This window comes from Mesocricetus auratus, unplaced genomic scaffold (genome assembly GCF_017639785.1).
Source record: "Mesocricetus auratus isolate SY011 unplaced genomic scaffold, BCM_Maur_2.0 Super-Scaffold_100018, whole genome shotgun sequence".
Classification (NCBI taxonomy): Eukaryota; Metazoa; Chordata; class Mammalia; order Rodentia; family Cricetidae; genus Mesocricetus; species Mesocricetus auratus.
The window spans coordinates 3,955,494-3,973,317 of record NW_024429199.1 but is presented as its reverse complement, the minus strand read 5'-3'; the positions used below and the strand labels follow the sequence as shown (position 1 = coordinate 3,973,317).

Genomic DNA, 17,824 nt, shown 5'->3' with positions numbered 1-17,824 from the left:
CGACCACCTCGCTACATTCTCGGATGCAGACTGCACAGCAGGTGCGACATCTGCCCAGCACTTACTTACAAGAAGAAAGAAAGAAAATATTTTTTGACTGTTATTTTACTGTCTCATTCTAAGGCTGAGTTTTGCTTTGTTTTTTGGTTAACTACTATAAAAATTTTGATTGCCTTTCCTTCTGACTTTTTCATTGTTTCTGATAAGGCAACACTCATTCACATTTTCCTAATCTGTCTGAGTCATTTGATTTTTTTTTCTTTTTAAATACTTAATCTCTGTACATAGCTAGGATTTCCTTGGACTTGAAATCCTCCTCCGTCAGTCTCCCAAGTGTTAGGATTATAGTTGTACAAAAATGACACTTATTACTTTTATGAGATGCAGAGTGGATTTGAGGACATTGTTCATTTCTCCTGGTCCAGCCTTAGTTAGTCTTTGGAAGTTCTTTTCTGGGGCCTAAGGATGAGCTTCCTCAGCAGTCCTATTCTTGCTGCAGTGGGAAAATCTCTGTTTTGTGTAATTACCAGTTTCTCGGTCCAGAGGCAGACAGTTATTCTCCTGCTTCCTCTTTAGCTGCAGAGCTCCTTTGCTTAGGTTCTGTGATGGCAAGTGTCTTGCCCCTTTCCCAGTAGCTGGTATTCTTGTGTTGAATGACAGGTCTGTGTTTGGGAATGACATATACCAGACTCCAGGTATTTCCTAACTAAGCACCTCTACCAATGCGAATAAAATAAAAATAAATTATTTTTAAGAAAAAGAAAACTAAGCACCTCTAATTTGACAGGACTTAAGACTCTAGAAGGAGAAAGAAAGGCAGGTGTCCAGCATTAAAAATGAGTGCATTTTGGCTCATTAAATACAAGGTTAAGTGGTAGCAAGGATGGAAAAGATCCAACTTTAAAAACAACTCTTATGTTCGTGAGAAAACAATTTTACTGAAAACAGATTTTTTAATACAATTCATTCTGATCATGGTTTCCCCTCGCCCCGCTCCTTCACTTCCTCCCCACTTCCCCTCCCGCCCAGCTCCCACACCCTTTCTCTCTCTCATGGTGTCCACTCATCTTCCATTCCACTTTGAGGAACTCGGAAGTGAAGTGAACTACAGTAAGGACTGGGCTTGTTGTCAGAACTTTACAAAGTTAGGTTGTAGTTCAGTGATAGAGTGCTGGCTCAAGAATAAAATCATACGTAAACTAATAAATAATATTTATATTCAACTTAACATTAAAAACTGTATGTGATTTGTTTAGTGATGGTGTAGTGCTCTAAATGCGTATTTTGCCACCTCTAATTAGGTACTCTGGATAAATACATTTTTGCTAAATGAAATAGACTGGACCCAGTTTAGCAAAATCAAGGTGAAATTTGAAACTTATTATCCTTATGATAACTTATCGTAAGTGCTATTTTAAATTTTAATTATTATTACTGAGTTTTACTCCTTGAAGTTTTCTGGCATTTAACTCCTTAACATACTTTACTTAAAGGTTCATTCATATTGTGACTCTCCTCTTAAGTAACCTCACTCTACCTGTATTCATGCATGGATTCTTTTTTGACAGATGGAAAATGGTCGATCATTATGTTAGCCGTGTCCGTGGAAATCTCCAAATGTTAGAGCAGCTGGACCTAATTGGGAAAACCAGTGAAATGGCCAGACTTTTTGGCATTCAGTTTTTACATGTGTTAACAAGAGGTTCACAGGTACAAATTTTTTTGTACACTTCAAAGTACTACATAAATGAGATACTTATTCTTGACCTGTTTGAAATGATTAGGTTTTTAAAACTTTGTATCTTTTATCAGTACCTGAGTAATTGAATCTTGTTTAGTATCCTTAGAGTTTTCCTTTAGCCGTGGGGAAACCAGGAAAGAACATCTACCTCAGGATTTACATTTCTAAGTTTAGTATCTTCCAAGTCCTAATAGATAATTATTACATAAGAATAATAAATCTGAGAATCAGTTGTTGTGACACCTGATTTGACTAAATAATACTTAAAATAATGTACAAAACCGTATGATTAATCTGCAGGGGGAAAGCATCCCCAAAATATTACCATATGTTCATGTGACCAGTACATTTACATTCTTTTCTCTTTGCAGTACCGAGTAGAGTCAATGATGTTGCGTTTTGCTAAACCAATGAACTATATTCCTGTGACACCTAGTGTTCAGCAGAGATCCCAGATGAGAGCCCCACAGTGTGTTCCCCTCATCATGGAACCTGAGTCTCGCTTCTATAGCAACTCTGTTCTTGTTTTGGATTTCCAGTCACTATATCCTTCCATTGTGATTGCATATAACTACTGTTTTTCCACTTGCCTTGGCCATGTAGAGAATTTGGGAAAGTAAGATTTCTTTTTTATATTTCCAGTCATGTTATTGTGCTTTATGTGTATTAAGATTATAGACTGTCTTCATGGATCTGTGCTTCACAGTGTCCTTAAGAATAGAGGAATTGGTTATAGCACAGCTGACCCATTGTTGCATTTGTCTTACTAACTGGGATGAATTGCACGATTGATTCAGTTATGTAGCTGGATGGCTTATGGAAAGAGGATTGTGAGTAGAGACTGATCAGCCTGGCATCTCTCTGTTTGATTCTTCATACATATCAGTCATCTCCTTTAGAATGAGAATTGTTGTTAATAATTCAGCTCTCGGTGAAAATTTTGAAAATAATTTAATTCCAGTTGCCACTTCCTCTTGATTTAGAAATAGGCTTTCATTTTCAAAAGATAAGATTAGCTCTTATAGTTTGTTAGTTCATATAAGTTCAGTGAGAATAACATTTTAAATTGTCTGAGGAGTGGCTATTTTTCTTGGACTATAAGAAATACAGAATCTCCTCACTGATTTTGTGTGCTTGAGACCAGGTATTATGATCTGGTCTGGTAGTATCTTTCATAGGGAATATTTGTAGAAACTGTGTCATTAATTCTATCTTTTATTAAGAAGGGAATTTGGAATTACTTACCTTTATACTTGAAATTTTCTTTAGGTTGCTTAATGTAACATGATTATATTTTGAGTTTAAATTTTGTATTTTAGTGTATAAATAGTCATAAGTTGTAAAGTACTGCCATTTAAAAACTGCTTATTTCTATAGATTGTGCATGTATTAGAATTTTTGTTAACAAAACCAAGTAGGCATATTACTAGTTACATGAATTCCTGTTTACATGTTTGAAAAATGGAGTTGTGATGAGGAAGATGCCTAAAAACTCTGTTCTGTCATCTGAGAAAGTCTCTACTTAATATTTTCTTTCTTAACAGGTATGAGGAGTTCAAATTTGGCTGTACCTCTCTCAGAGTACCTCCAGATTTACTTTACCAAATTAGGCATGACATCACAGTGTCCCCCAATGGAGTAGCTTTTGTCAAGGTAATACTCTCTTGTAAACCAAAGGAATCAACTGTGGCTTACCTTTAGAAAACAAATAGTGTTTAGATATTGTTGACACATAAGGTTACCTGACTTTTGAAGACTTCTATCTCATAAAATCAAAAACAAAACTTGCAAGAAATCATTTTAAAGAAAAAAATTATCTTGCTTTGGTTGAATTTAGATTTAAAATATTTTAATTGCTATATTTTAATAAATGAAATATTGAAAGAAATAAAAGTACGTCTATAGTGTCTACCTTCTGCTGTAATCTGGCAGACATACATAGCAATTTGATGGTTAAGATGGTGTTACCTGACAAAATTTAATTGCTTTAATGTATACATCCTACAAATGTTCTGCATTTTAAATTTGAATAATACCATCTTAGACATAGTGATACTTTAATGTATTTAATGATTCCATTTTCAAAGAAGACATCCAAGCTAATGATAAGGTCCCTTTATTCTCTGTATGCTTTCTCCTCAAGAAAGACTAAAGAAAGCTTCCTAACTGAATAAAGAAAATAGGAGATTTCAGAGGTTATATTAACTCTCTTAAGCCAACTTCATTTTTTCTCTAGTTCCTTAGCAGTGAGTTGGTGTATGCTACACTTACAAAATGATGTTGATGGTAGAGGCTGACTCCACCAGCCCTCCAATTCATTCTGGTGTACTTATTACCAGTAAGAGGAAATACTAAATTTTTTTATCATTTTTTATTTTAATTTTTAATAGCTTGTTTTACATGTCAATCCCAGTCCCCTCTCCCTCCCCTCCTCCCACACTCCCCCTCCCCCCCCCCCTCCCTCCCACCCTATTGCCAAATCCTTCCACATAGGGGATATCTAGAGTTTGTCATTTTACTCTTGGTAGGGTCAAGGCACTCCCCTAAGAGTCCAGGCTGAGAGAGCATCTCTCTTTGTGCTATAGGCACATGAAGACAGTTTGTATACCAGGGATAGACACTGATCCACAGCTCAGGGCCCCATAGGTTGCCCAGGCCTTCTCACTGACACTCACATTTGGGGGGTCCAGATCAGTCCCATGATGGCCTCCCCACTGTCGGTCTGGGGTCCAAGAGCACTCCCCTGTTCAGATCAGCTGTCTCTGCTGGTTTTGCCAGCCCATTCTTTGCCAATTTGCTCATCACTCCTCTCTCTCTGTCACTGGGTTCCTTGGGGAAATACTAAATTTTAATTAGCAGTTTAGATGTAAAAACTTTTTACCAATAAGTTCATGTTATATTCCTTTCTTAAAAATCTTCGGAATATAATTTTTTTTGTTTTCCTATGTTTAAAAAAAAATCCATCTTCAAATAACATTTCTGCACATTTGATCATGATTCTTTTTATATTATATCTTAAGACATTATGCCTCACTGAGAAAGGAAGAAATCAGAAAAACAGTCATATTCACAGTAGAGGGGAGTAGAACCTTGGGAATAAATCTAACCAAAGACTTCACGTCTTTGACCTTGACAATAAAAATTACAATACAGTGAGTGAGACATGGTGGCACTCACTTCTAATCCCAGCACTAAGGAGGCAGAGGCAGGCCTATCTCTGTTTCAGATTAGCCTGGTTTACATAACAAGTTCCAGGCCAACCAAGGCTACATTGTGAGACCCTGTCTAAAAAAGAATTATTATAAAACACCAAAGAAAAAAATAGAAGAAATGTGGAGATGGAAAAACGTCACTCTATGAGAATTAATATTGTTAAAATGGCATAATATCACAATTGAACTGCATATTTGATACAGTCCCTAAGAAAATACCAAGCAACCTTCACAAACTTGGAAAAAAAAAAACCTGAAAGTCATGTGGAAACACGATTGATATCAAATAGCAAAAACCAATCCTAAGTGAAAAGAGTAATGATGAAGGGGAAACATCACAATACTTAATTTCAAAATACACGACAAAGCCAAAGGAAAAAAATTTCATAATATGGTATTGGCATAAAAACAACATACAACAGTGGAGTAGATAGGGAACCTAAAAATAAACCTGTGTCTAAGCCATCTGATTGTTGACAAAAGTACCAAATATATATATTGAGGGGGGGAGTCAACTTCAGTGAACAGTTTCAGGAAAACTGAAACTAGATCCCTCTGCCTTTCATTCTATATAAAAATTACCTGAAGGGCTACAGAGACAGTTCAGCAGTTAAAAGCACTGACTGTTTTCCCAGAGGACTTGGTTTTGATTCCTAGCACCCATATGTGGGTTACAGCTGCCTGTAACTCCAGTTCCAGAGGATCTTCTGGGCTCTTTGAGCACCAGCCACATGCATTGTGCTCAGACAGACACGCAAGCAAAACACTCATTCACATAAAATAAATAATACATCAACAAATTAAAATCACCTGAAAATGAATTAAAGGCCTAAAACTTTAACCCTACTACAGAAAAACATTGGAGAAACACTTCTGGAAATTGGTACTCTGGTAACAGTTTCCTGAGTGGGACTCAGTTAACAAATGAGATTTCATAAAATGTAAAGGCTGTCAACACAGTAAACAATGAAGAATAATCACTAGTAAAGACGTATCCTGGGGAGTGGAAGGAACTCCAACAGGATTAATACACAAAACCTATAAAGGGCTCAAGAAATCTAATACCAGATGAGCACATGATCCAGTCAGTAAATAAGCCTGTGATCTCAGAGAAATTCCAGTGGCAGTATGAAAGGTCCTGAGTGTCTTTGGCCACCAGGGAAATGTAAACAAAACTACACTAAGATTCTACCTCATCACAGTCTAGGTAACTGTCATTAAGGAAACAAATGTAAGAGGAGTAAAGTACCCTTATACCCAGCTGATAGGTCAGTAAATTATATACCATGTGGAAAATGGTATGAAGGCCCCTATAAAAACATAGAATACATAACTAGGTATCCAGCATCACTTCTAGGTATAAACCAGAAAGAAGAGAGATACCTGCATGCTAAGTCTTATAATCAGCCTGGGAGCTCATCCTGTTTATCAACAGATGAGAGGATAAAAAAATTTGCCATGCACATGCAATAGAGTAGTGTTGGCCATAATGAAATTGTGTCATTTGCAGCGAAGTAGAAACAAAATCAGCATACTAAGTAAAATAACCCAAACACAGAAAGACAAATATCACTTTTTCTCTTATATGTCAAAAATAGAGGCTTGGAGGAGAGGACCTGAAAGAAAACAGTGTCTCCTAGGGAAAGTAAGGGGAAGGGGAGAAGAGTAATAGCAGAGTGTTAAAGAGGACAATAGGAAGGGTTTGTAATAATGAAGACATAGTATATAAGTATGAAAGTTTTCACAATGTGTACTAACAATCTTTGTTTGGTTTTTTTTTAATGATAGAACAAAGAGGGAAATTTAAGTTTGTTTCAAAAGGTACACCAAATGAATTAGAGACCAGATTATATTTTCCTTGTCACATGTATGGATTATATGTTTAAGCTCACTTTAATAGCATTTTTAAACCTAATTTACATTTTGACCTAGTATGTAAAACTTAATAAAAATAAGATTTTTTAATATTCAAAAGTGTGATTATCCTATAACAGGTTTTAATTGTTCAGTTTGACATACATTATTTTGCACGTGGCTATGAATCATCAGTTAATAACTGTTTTGTGGTTTTCATTCCTACTGGAGTTCTCATAAATCCTCCCTAATCTTGATTAATACAAATGATTTTTTTTTGGCAACAACAAATTTTATCACCTCATTATTCATCCCCTCTTCCAGATTGCTAATAAATATAGGCCGGAGGGGATGGCTTAGTGGTCTAAGCATCAGATTTGAAATACCTAGAGTCCCTGGAACTACAGGTTTGAATGTCAGCAGAGTCAACCCAGCTCATCATTCTTCCAAGGTAGATAAATGGAGTTCCATGCAGAGCACTGTGTGGGGTCATTAGGGTGAGATCTTTAAAAACTGAGGTTGGTTATGAGTAATACAGGCCCATATGTCTTTCTAGAAGGATGGGGGTCTCAAAGTTTGAACAGCATTTCCCTCTGAATTTGTTGAATGGTTATTTATGTACTAGTTGATATCCTGCTTCCTGGAGTTCTCAGAGCTCATGTATAAGTGCCACATTCAAATTCTAAACAGTACAGGAATATTTTAGAAGAGAAACCCTCTTCAGAAGAAATAAAATTGATCATTTTGTATGACAGCTTCTAGTCCTCTGGCTATTTTGTTAGTAGCATGTTTCAATTTATGACAGTTGGCCATTATTATACTTGTTTCCGTCTTAGTTACCAAAATATATATACATGCATATGATCTGACTGAGGAATTTTACACATTCTTTTTTTTTTTCCTTTATGATAGCCTTCAGTACGAAAGGGTGTTCTACCAAGAATGCTTGAAGAAATTTTGAAGACTAGATTCATGGTGAAGCAGTCAATGAAGGCTTACAAGCAAGACAAAGCCCTGTCACGAATGCTTAATGCACGTCAGCTAGGACTAAAGCTGATAGCAAATGTCACCTTTGGCTATACATCTGCTAATTTCTCTGGGAGAATGCCATGCATTGAGGTAACACATTTAATACTTTTTTTTTCAAAAGAGACTTAAAGTATCTTGTTATGCTTTTAAACTTTCGACTTAAGTATCATTTCTGTAACACATGGCATATTAGTTTTTTTAATTGAGTCTATAAACATGCATCTTCCTATTTGTGAATTTTCTCTGAAACTTCTGTTCCCTTATTTCAATAATTTTTAAATTATATTCACATTTTAGCATTTATTAGCATGAGGTTTCAGTGCCAGTTTAAAGTAGTGTTTATAACTTTGATACAAAATAATTCCTTTTCATATTTTGTTAGAGACCAAACTATAGTGAGGTTGACTTGTTACAATATAGAAAAATCATTCCACGGGCTGGGGAAATGGTTCAGTCATTAAAGTGCCTACTGTGTAAACCTGAGGGGGGTCCAGGTTAAATCTCCAGTACCCACATGCAGTGTCAAGAACAATAGCTTGTTGCCTGTGGTCTCCATGCATGAGAGGGCAACAGGGGATTGGATCCCTGGAGCTTGCTGACTCTTACTGACTGGCTGAATAAGTTAGCCCTAGGTTCCATGGAAGGCCGTGTGTGTGTGTGTGTGTGTGTGTGTGTGTGTGTGTGTGTGTGTGTGTGTGTGTGTGTGTGTGTGTGTGCGTGTGATACACACGTATAGCACCATACACAAAAAGTAAAATCTTCATTTGTTAGTGTACCCATAAAAGAATGTAAACCTTCATTTGGATTGATCAGTTGAGAAGCACTTTTCATAGAACAAGACTAATTTCTTAAGATGTTTATTAGACACGGATACAATGTAGTGCAACAGAATAATATATGTACCAGTGACAGAAAAGACAGGAGATTCAATGACCTAATGATCTTTAATGTCACGTAAGGGTTGTACTGTGCCCAATTTACATACTGTGCTGAGAGAGAATAAACTAGAGGAGGAACAGGGTCTTCTCACAGCTCACAGTAGGCAGGTTAGCTTCATTCCTGCTCAGGGAATGACAGAGCTCAGCAGTTCAGGTACTCACCAGAGCAGGCCTGATAACTTGACTTCAGTCCCTGGGACTCACACAACATAGAAGGAGAAAATGGGTTCCAGAGTTACTTTCTGGATTCCATGTGTATGCTAGTCACATATCATACATGCCTTTTTTTTTTTTTTTAAGGTACCAATGTAAGGCTGGAGAGGTGGCTCAGTCAGTAAAGTTCTTGATATGCACACTTGAAAACTTGTGTACTCACAAAAATGGTATGACTGCCATGTCTAACCCCAGTGCCACAGGGAAGATGGGGGCATGGGAGAAGGTGGCTATCGAGCAAAGTCAACATTTTATTTAAAACTTCTTAGCTTCAGTTAGATAGCATGGTTTTTAGTACTTTTATGGTTGGTTGGTTTTAATTACTTCTCAGTTTTAAATTGAGACAGTATCTCACTATGTAATCCTAGCTGGCCTGGAACCTATAGAGATTCTCCTTCCTCTGCCTCCCAAGTACTGAGATTAAAGATATGCATCACTATGGATGGTAATTCATAATGTATTTTAGTGTATTAAATTATGGTTCATATTTTCAAGGTTTTTCTATTAAACTCTAAGTCTCGATAGAATATATTAAAATACAAATTAAATTTTTGCTCCCAGTTTTATTATCTATTCCTTTGTTCGTATGCTAGTGTTTACTTTTCAGTGCAGCTTGAGACACCTTTCTAAATACTATTCAAATTTCAACTTTTATAGCAAAAAAAGGAAGCATCATTATTACTATTGTTTGGTTATTGGCAAAAGGCAAAAATTCATTCAATTTTAAAATTGAAAAGAGAATGTTCCATTTAGTTTGAATGACAGTCTTCTCTCTCTTTTAATCTAAGTGAGCCTACATAACACTAATGCTATATTGTCTTCTTAACTTATCAAACTATATAGTCTAATGAAGATGTGACTCTCATTGCTTAAGACCTAGTATCTTTTATTAGCTTATGTCATGATCCTTGTTAAAACTCACTGGTCACAATGAAAGAACCCTGGGGGCATATTTGTTTACCTACTTTTTTATTTTGAACACTGAACACTGTTAATATATTATCTGCCATAAAATTGTATACATTTTTGTCTTTTACTTAGTTTTACCAAAAATACGTATTATCAATCACAGAGATTTAATTTCAGCATTTAAATGCATTATCATAAACACTGACAGAATTTTTCAAAGATATAGACATGCATTTCTTACATTTGAGCCCAACACAATATAATTTGTGTCCTGGTTGATTATATGGGTATAAAAGACAGACTTTGAATAAACAAGGCTTATTCTTCCAAGAATCAAATACACCTGTGTACCTTGTAAAAGTGTACAAGCCATTGTATGTACTTCCTGATACATTCAAAGTCAAGTCCATAGTCATTGGTTCTTTTAAATTCACTTTTTTAACTTTGTGATGACACTAGTACCTATTTTGGTTTTACCATAAGTTCATTTCTAGAAATATTTAATAATTAATTTTGACTTTTACTGAACTATGTTGAATCATTTCCAATGTGTTTATATCAACAGGTTGGCGATAGTATTGTTCACAAAGCCAGAGAGACCTTGGAACGAGCAATTAAACTAGTGAATGATACCAAGAAATGGGGTGCTAGGGTTGTTTATGGTGATACTGACAGGTAATCGATTTACAGGGTTATAGTTGGGTTATTGGTTTGGTTTGGGGGTGGTTTTTTCTTGTTTATTTTTTTTTGTTTACATTTATTGATACCTTCTTTTTGGTGTTTGAAATAGCTTAGGGGGAATCCTTTTAAATACTTATGCCTATGTCAGTCTTCTCTTCTTATGATCTTTTGGTTGGATAATTCTTCTGAGTATTTAAGTCCCTTAAAATAATAATAGTAATAATAATAATAAACATCTTCAGGCTAGTGAGAGGCTCAGAGCTGGTAAGAACATTTGCTGTGCTACTATGAAGACCTGAATATGGATTCGGTACCCACATTAAAAGTTAGACACATAAGTAACCCTGCACTAGGAAGCGCAAAGGCAGGAATGTCTCTGGTTTGTTGGCTGCCACCATACTAGGAAAAAGGAGGAAAATGATAAAAAGAGGCAATTGTCCTACTCTGTCCTTGGCAAACACTTGCATACATATGTACACAATGTGTACGCACACACACATCCCAGATAATCAATAACAGAAAATTATCTTTTTAAAAGGCAGTTGCCAAAGCATTACACTGTTGACTTTTTATTACAACTATTGACCTTCTAAGAGAAGCAAACAGACCAATAAAGTTACCCATCTGATCCCAAGGCATATGCAGACTTCTGCAAGCCCATTCACAACCCTGGTGAAGAATGGGATGGCTTTTGAGCCCTAAGTAACATCAGCCTGCTCGCTTTGTTGCTTATTCTAATGTTTTTCAAGGCCCAGTTATTTATATAACATCTTACTTGTTTGGCTCCTTAAAGTCCTTCTAGAATGTAGATATTCTAATTTGTTTCAGTCTGAAGTGATTTTCATAGAGTTCCATTGTGATCAAGCTAGGAGCACTTGCCTCAGCCCCTCTGATCATTATGCAGCAAAGCAGTAGGAGAAAATGTTCCTAATCAATAAAAAATAACTTGTAAGTGATCTTTAAACAGTATTTAATCCTTTCAGTCCTTTAAAATGTACATACAGTCAGCATTATATTACCACTCAGTGAGACCTTGCTGCATATAGCAGCCTTCCATCATCAGAAGACAGGGACAGTTTGATATTTTCCAAGCTCCATCAGTATTATCTAATGTTTCTTATCAAAGGCCACATTGTAGTTTGTCTTTGGGCGTTCGGTGCTCAGTTTAACTTCTGCTTGGTAGTCTATTAAAATAAGTACTAAAACAAACTTCATTATGTTAGAATTCTTTGCAAAATTTGTAGAAAAGAGAAAAAAGTTAAATACTTAAATTTTACTTTTAACTCAGAGTCTACATGTGTTAGTTGGTGACACACAGTATCATAAGTTAGCATGATTTTTATTAAATTTTATGTGCCGTTTAAAATCTTTAAGAATTGAAACAAGCCAGGAAGAATGGAACATGCCCTTGAATCTCAGCACTTGGGAAACAGGCAGGTGGATCTCTGTGAGTTCAAATCCAGTCTGATCTACATAGAGAGTTCCAGGCTAACTAGGGCTACACAGTGAGACCCTGCCTTTAAAGCAAATATATTAAATTTTTTTAGTTAAAAATAATGTCAAACAAAATATAATTCAGGCTCTCAGAACAAAAAGGGGTAGTATTACTTAGGCTAGCAATTTATATGCTATTGGAAGTTAACGCCCTTAGGTAAGAAGTTGTCACCAACTAGTTAGTAATTGGGACATAAATGTGAATATATGTTTTGATTCCTATCAAGTGCTTTCTCTGTATAACAGATTTCACAGAAATATTGAAATTCCAATCAGTTAAATTTATGGATAGTATCACTTTGATCATCATTCTTTACTTGTAAGGACAATTCTTTTAGGATGTCCATTCTAACAATAGAGTACAAATAAGTTATTAGAAGTACAAAAATATTCCTCAAATATATATGTTAATAATTACTTTCATTCAAATTAAGTCATGTTTTTTCATTGGGAGGATAATTATGATAAAAGGTTGAAAAAATGCCTTGGAAATAAAAGTAATGCTTGGCAGAGTGGAAAAGATATCTCAACTGAAAGAAAAGATTTGAAATGTCTCTAGCTATATTCCTAGCGTATTAACATGGCCAGCCATAATTCACTTGGCTTCTTTGACTTAACTACTTCATTGGCTGGATGAAGGAATTTGGTAAATGATGGTGAGTCACCATTGCTTCCCTCTGTTTCAAGGATCATGATTCATAAAGAATCTTGGGTCCCGTCTGAGGAGGATCAGTTACCAGAGTATCAGAAGGACTCGGGAGGCTGTTTTACCACTAGAGCAGTTTTTTTATTGCCACCCACTTAAGTGTAATAAATAAGTACACTTATTGATTCAAACAGTTATTTCATATGTAATGGTTCTCATTCATTTTTATTCCATCCAATGAGATATGACCAGCTTCAATCATTGACAAAAGCTGTTCATAATAGTAATTCTTAGGCAGTATAGGGAAGTACTTCTAGTAAGAATATATATACTTCCAGAATAGGAAAGTAAAATCAGAATCTCTTGGGAACTTCATCAGACCATAATTAAGAAAAGCCTCCTAGACAACACTCATATCTCCATTTAGTCCCTAGAATGTATATTAATCATTATTCTAAATGTGTACTTGAAACTCATAACCCAAAGATAAATGTTATTTTAATGTGTTAAAAGTACAGTGATGATGAGAATTGGATGTAAGATACTGTTTTTACCAGGTGTAACTAATGCCTATAGTCTAAAACTTGGCATGCAAGAAGGAGGATTACCTCAAGTTCTGGGCTCAAGTGGGTTACATGGTGAGCTCCAGGCCAAGCATGACTATTTAATAAAGCGAACAAGACAGTTATAACATCAAAGACATCTTTTCCAAAACTTCTCATTAATTCAGACTAATTGCCTTGAAATGTAACTCCAAATCAAGTTAGCCGCAGCAGAGTATCCACTAATAAGCCCACTAATACATTGACTAAAGTCTCAAATATATAATAACTTTTAAAGTATAGCGAGTGTGCTTGTATGTGTGTATACATATAAAAACTACACATACCTATAGGCTTTTGTACCTCTGACCCAAGGTTAACATGAGTCACTTTCTATTACTGTAGATTAGTTTTATTTTTTCAAGTATTTTATATAAACGGAATTACACAGTATGTGCTTTCTTATGTCTGGTCCTGAAGAGTGAGCACTCTAGGAGACAGATGGGGGAGAAAATTAGAGAACATAGAGGTGAGTGCTATTCTAGAAGTATATGTATTATGCTGAGGTCACTTGGCCCATCTGGTAAAGTAATGACTATGACATGTTTGGGTATCTCACAACACACTTGGTTTTATCACTTTTATTGAAATTAGTCTTAACAAAAGTACACGGCTTATAGTTTAGATAAAAATATGTGGGCCAGAGTAACCAGTCACCACCCTAGTCACGTTACAGAACATTTATTTCTATTGCCATAAAAAGTTCTTTTATTTCTCCCTTCTACAGTCAATATCTCATTTCCCCTACCAGTACCCCATGCAGCCACATCTCTGGTTTCCGTCACCATAGCTTAACTTGTTCTTGAAGATATGTATATGTTTATCTTATTTTTGAAATGCTTGTATTTATTATTGCTTCTGAAAAACTTAAAAATAATAACTTTGTAACAAAAATAGTTTGACAGTCACTTATTAAAACATATTCTTAGCATAAAAAAAACAGCAATCTGACTTCTGAATGTTTAAGTACAATTTAAAGGAAAAAAGGATGCCCATGCAAAAAAGATGTATATAAATCTTTTGGAACTTTATTTATTATAGTCGAATAAATGGATAGAAATTATATGGTATATTCATACAATGAAATAGCCAGTCATAAAAAGAAACTAACTATCCCAACATCATAGGTGACCCTCTCAAGTATGCTGAGTGAAAGAAGCCAGACACAATAGAGTATGTATGGTATAGTTCCATTTATACAAAATTCTTGAAAAAACAAAACTAATCTGTAGTAACAGAAAGCCAATCAGTTGTTAGTCATGGGGCAGGAGTACAATTTTAAAAGACTATTTTTTGATTAACTTTGTACCATACACAATCTTGAATACTGGGGTTGATCTAGGACCTTCCTGGCCACTTCAATGTCTGAGTTTTAGTTGCAGCTGAGCCCTTAAGAGCTGTAACAAGGTATCCTGTAAGGGTCCAAGGGGAAAGGGATAATTAAACAGGAAAGCTGTGATAGGAGGCAACTTAAGAAGGAATGGTCAGAGTGAAGTAGACCATCTGGGTTTGGACTGTTTATTAGCCAGGAAGTAACTGTTGATAAAATCTGTTCTCACAATGACTTCCTCATTACCCTGCTGTACTTTTAATCTCTTAGTATGTTTGTGCTACTGAAAGGAGCCACTAAGGAGCAGTCTTTTAAGATTGGTCAAGAAATTGCTGAAGCTGTTACTGCCACTAATCCTAAACCAGTGAAATTGAAGTTTGAAAAGGTAAGGAGAATAGTGTTACTAATCACATACAGACTTTACATACCTCTGAGTTACTCATTCTGGAGCTCTGTAAATATGTTGACTATTAAAATTTTTTAATTTTAATGGTCTCTTGGTTTGGGAGAGTTGTATGTGTGTGGTTGTGTTGGCTTGGTTCATTTTGTTTGGTTTGGGGTTTATGTGTTTGGTGTTTGGGTATGCTGTTAGGGCCTAGCCTATACTAACACTCTACCACTGAGCTGTGTCTACCAGGCATCCCAATTTTTTTTCAGTAATGTTTTAAGATGTGAAAATTTATTTAAGATGATTTCATTTACTTTTACTATAAAACAGGCCACTCCAAACTCAGTGGTACAAAACAACCATCATATCAACAGATTTTATGGTTTGGAAATTTAGAAAAGCTACACCAGAGTATTTGTCTCTGCTTTAGTTTCTAGACCCCCTCAGTTGAGAAGTTACAAAGGCTATAGTAACCTCAGCATTCAACAACTAAGGGCAAAAGTCACCTGATAACTTCCTACTGCCATGTCTGCATGATGACACCTGTGTTTGTAAATGTTTTCTAGGACCTTGGAACACTATCTATTCTGGTTAATGGCTAGAATGCTGTAGGAAATGTTGGTCAGTTTTTTCATTGATTGTGTTGTAGAAGCCCATCTCGTCTCCCTGATTCTTTGTCACTCACAAGATGGAGGGGCTAAAGTCACTGTAATTACAGATTTGTTCATTACAGTGCTGTCAGGTTTTATTTCTTTAAAGAGTTATTCTTTATAATATTACTTACATTGAACAAAGACTAATATTTCCACCTTTCTTTTTGTTAAATATTACCATGAGTAACTTTCTAGATTTTTGGGTTTTTTTATTCTTCTGTGACCTTATGTTTACATAGATTTCTAATAATTTTAAGAATAGTTTTTTATTCATTTTCTAATTGTTTCTGTCTTTTATTTGGGATGTTAAGGCCATGCACATTTAATGTGCTTATTGCTAAAGCTTTGGCATTCCACGTGGATCTATATTTCATGTTGACCATGACAAACATAAAATATTTATTTTTACATTAAGAAAGAATAAATATGCCAGACATCATGGCTCACGCCTATAGTCCTTGCCCCTAAGCTCCCCTCTCCAAAACCCCTCACTTAACATTTCCTACTTTTTTTAAAAAACACAGTCTCACTATTTTTTCTCAAAGTAGCTTTGAACTCATAGGCTAATAAAAGACAGATTTCATAATATAATTTAAAACAAAAGGAGCCGGGCGGTGGTGGCGCATGCCTTTAATCCCAGCACTCGGGAGGCAGAGGCAGGCGGATCTCTGTGAGTTCGAGGCCAGGCTGGACCGACAGCCTCCAAAACAATACAGAGAAACCTTGTCTCGTAAAACCAAAAAAAAAAAAAAACAAACAAACAAAAGGAATGCCCTGTTGATCCGAGGATTTATCCTAAAGATTAAATCATGTAAGGTATAAGGTTGTTTACTGTGGCAGTGTTTTTAATGCCTAAAAATTGAAGACTTCGTCGGTTACCTCAGTCGTAGCACCCTATACCGTGGACTACTTTGTAGCTATTAAGACAGGTGAGCCTTCCTCCCTCAAAAGGAATACTCTCCAGAGAGAACTAATGACTTAACTAATGCAGAGCACTATATGTGGTAAGCTTCTGGGGTAGGGAGGATAGTATGTTAAGTGCATATATTCGCAAAGTATCTCTGGGGGGACACAAGGGAACCCAGTAACAGTAAACCTTTAGGAGGTTTTCACTGTTTATAACTTTAAATTTGTGCTGTATGTGGGTATAAAATAATTTAAAATTAGTATATAATTGATGGCTTTTGGGAAAAAGTGTCATTTGAAGTAGAAGCAAATTAGTGCAGAAATAGGAGTAAATGGCTAAGAAGTAATAGCAATTAATTCTGTATACTTTCACATTCCAGGTTCTAGATAGGAATTCCTTGCATCCTTGGGAATATTTAAATATTGTATACTGATAGCCGAATACAGAGAGCAATACCAGAAAATTAGTCATAGTTTGGAGAAAGTGGTTCTGAGAGTCATTTTGTCAATTTTGCTACAGGTATATTTGCCCTGTGTTTTACAAACAAAAAAGAGGTATGTGGGTTACATGTATGAAACCCTGGATCAGAAGGACCCAGTATTTGATGCAAAAGGAATAGAAACAGTCAGAAGAGATTCTTGCCCTGCTGTTTCTAAGGTAAGTTCTATATATGTTGTTTTCAACAGTAAGAAATGCATAGTAAAGAATCTGGTACAAATGTAGCTACCCTTAAATGTATAGCTGGTGGAAAGAACTATGTCCTACGGGGGAAAGTATGTGAATTTTGAGAATTTTATTTCTAGTTGAAAAATACTCTACTTTAGTGCTTAGTTCCAGACATCTTCCCATTCCTTTCTTTGTTCTATCAGAATTGAGTTTCTTACCTGTCACCCTTGATGATAGTAATAGCTTCTCATGTAACAGCTCCCAAAATGTATGGAGCAAGATGAAGATGAGAAGCTGTCAGACACCTCCTAAGTAGCTGAGTTCACTCCAGGTTGACTGGAACCTCACTTCAACCCACTGCATGTCAGATAGTGTCATATCAGAAATACTTACAACACAGAAAACTATGCCAGCACTATAAAAAAAAAGGCAAAAGGCCGATTTTTTTACTTTATTTGACTCATTGGTAATATTAAATTTTATCTTTTCTTCAGCTAAATTGAGTTCTTCCAGTACATAAGATTTGGTCCTGTTTCTCATGCTCCAAGTGCTTTGACTTTT

General features: G+C 35.6%; 1 protein-coding gene across 3 annotated transcripts in view; it reads left to right on the top strand.

Moving 5' to 3' along the window:
- Positions 1 to 17,824, top strand: part of Rev3l (REV3 like, DNA directed polymerase zeta catalytic subunit) — a 143,165-nt gene that overhangs the window by 113,734 nt on the left and 11,607 nt on the right. For 2 of the 3 annotated variants that reach the window (XM_040758199.1, XM_040758200.1), the window contains 7 exons: positions 1,569 to 1,710; positions 2,113 to 2,357; positions 3,286 to 3,394; positions 7,720 to 7,926; positions 10,462 to 10,571; positions 14,920 to 15,034; positions 17,117 to 17,254. In XM_040758199.1, the coding sequence (XP_040614133.1) occupies positions 1,569 to 1,710; positions 2,113 to 2,357; positions 3,286 to 3,394; positions 7,720 to 7,926; positions 10,462 to 10,571; positions 14,920 to 15,034; positions 17,117 to 17,254 (1,066 nt within the window). Of the gene's footprint in view, positions 1 to 1,568; positions 1,711 to 2,112; positions 2,358 to 3,285; positions 3,395 to 7,131; positions 7,259 to 7,719; positions 7,927 to 10,461; positions 10,572 to 14,919; positions 15,035 to 17,116; positions 17,255 to 17,824 lie in introns of those variants that run through there. The other variant, XR_005881818.1, reaches the window with a different exon arrangement.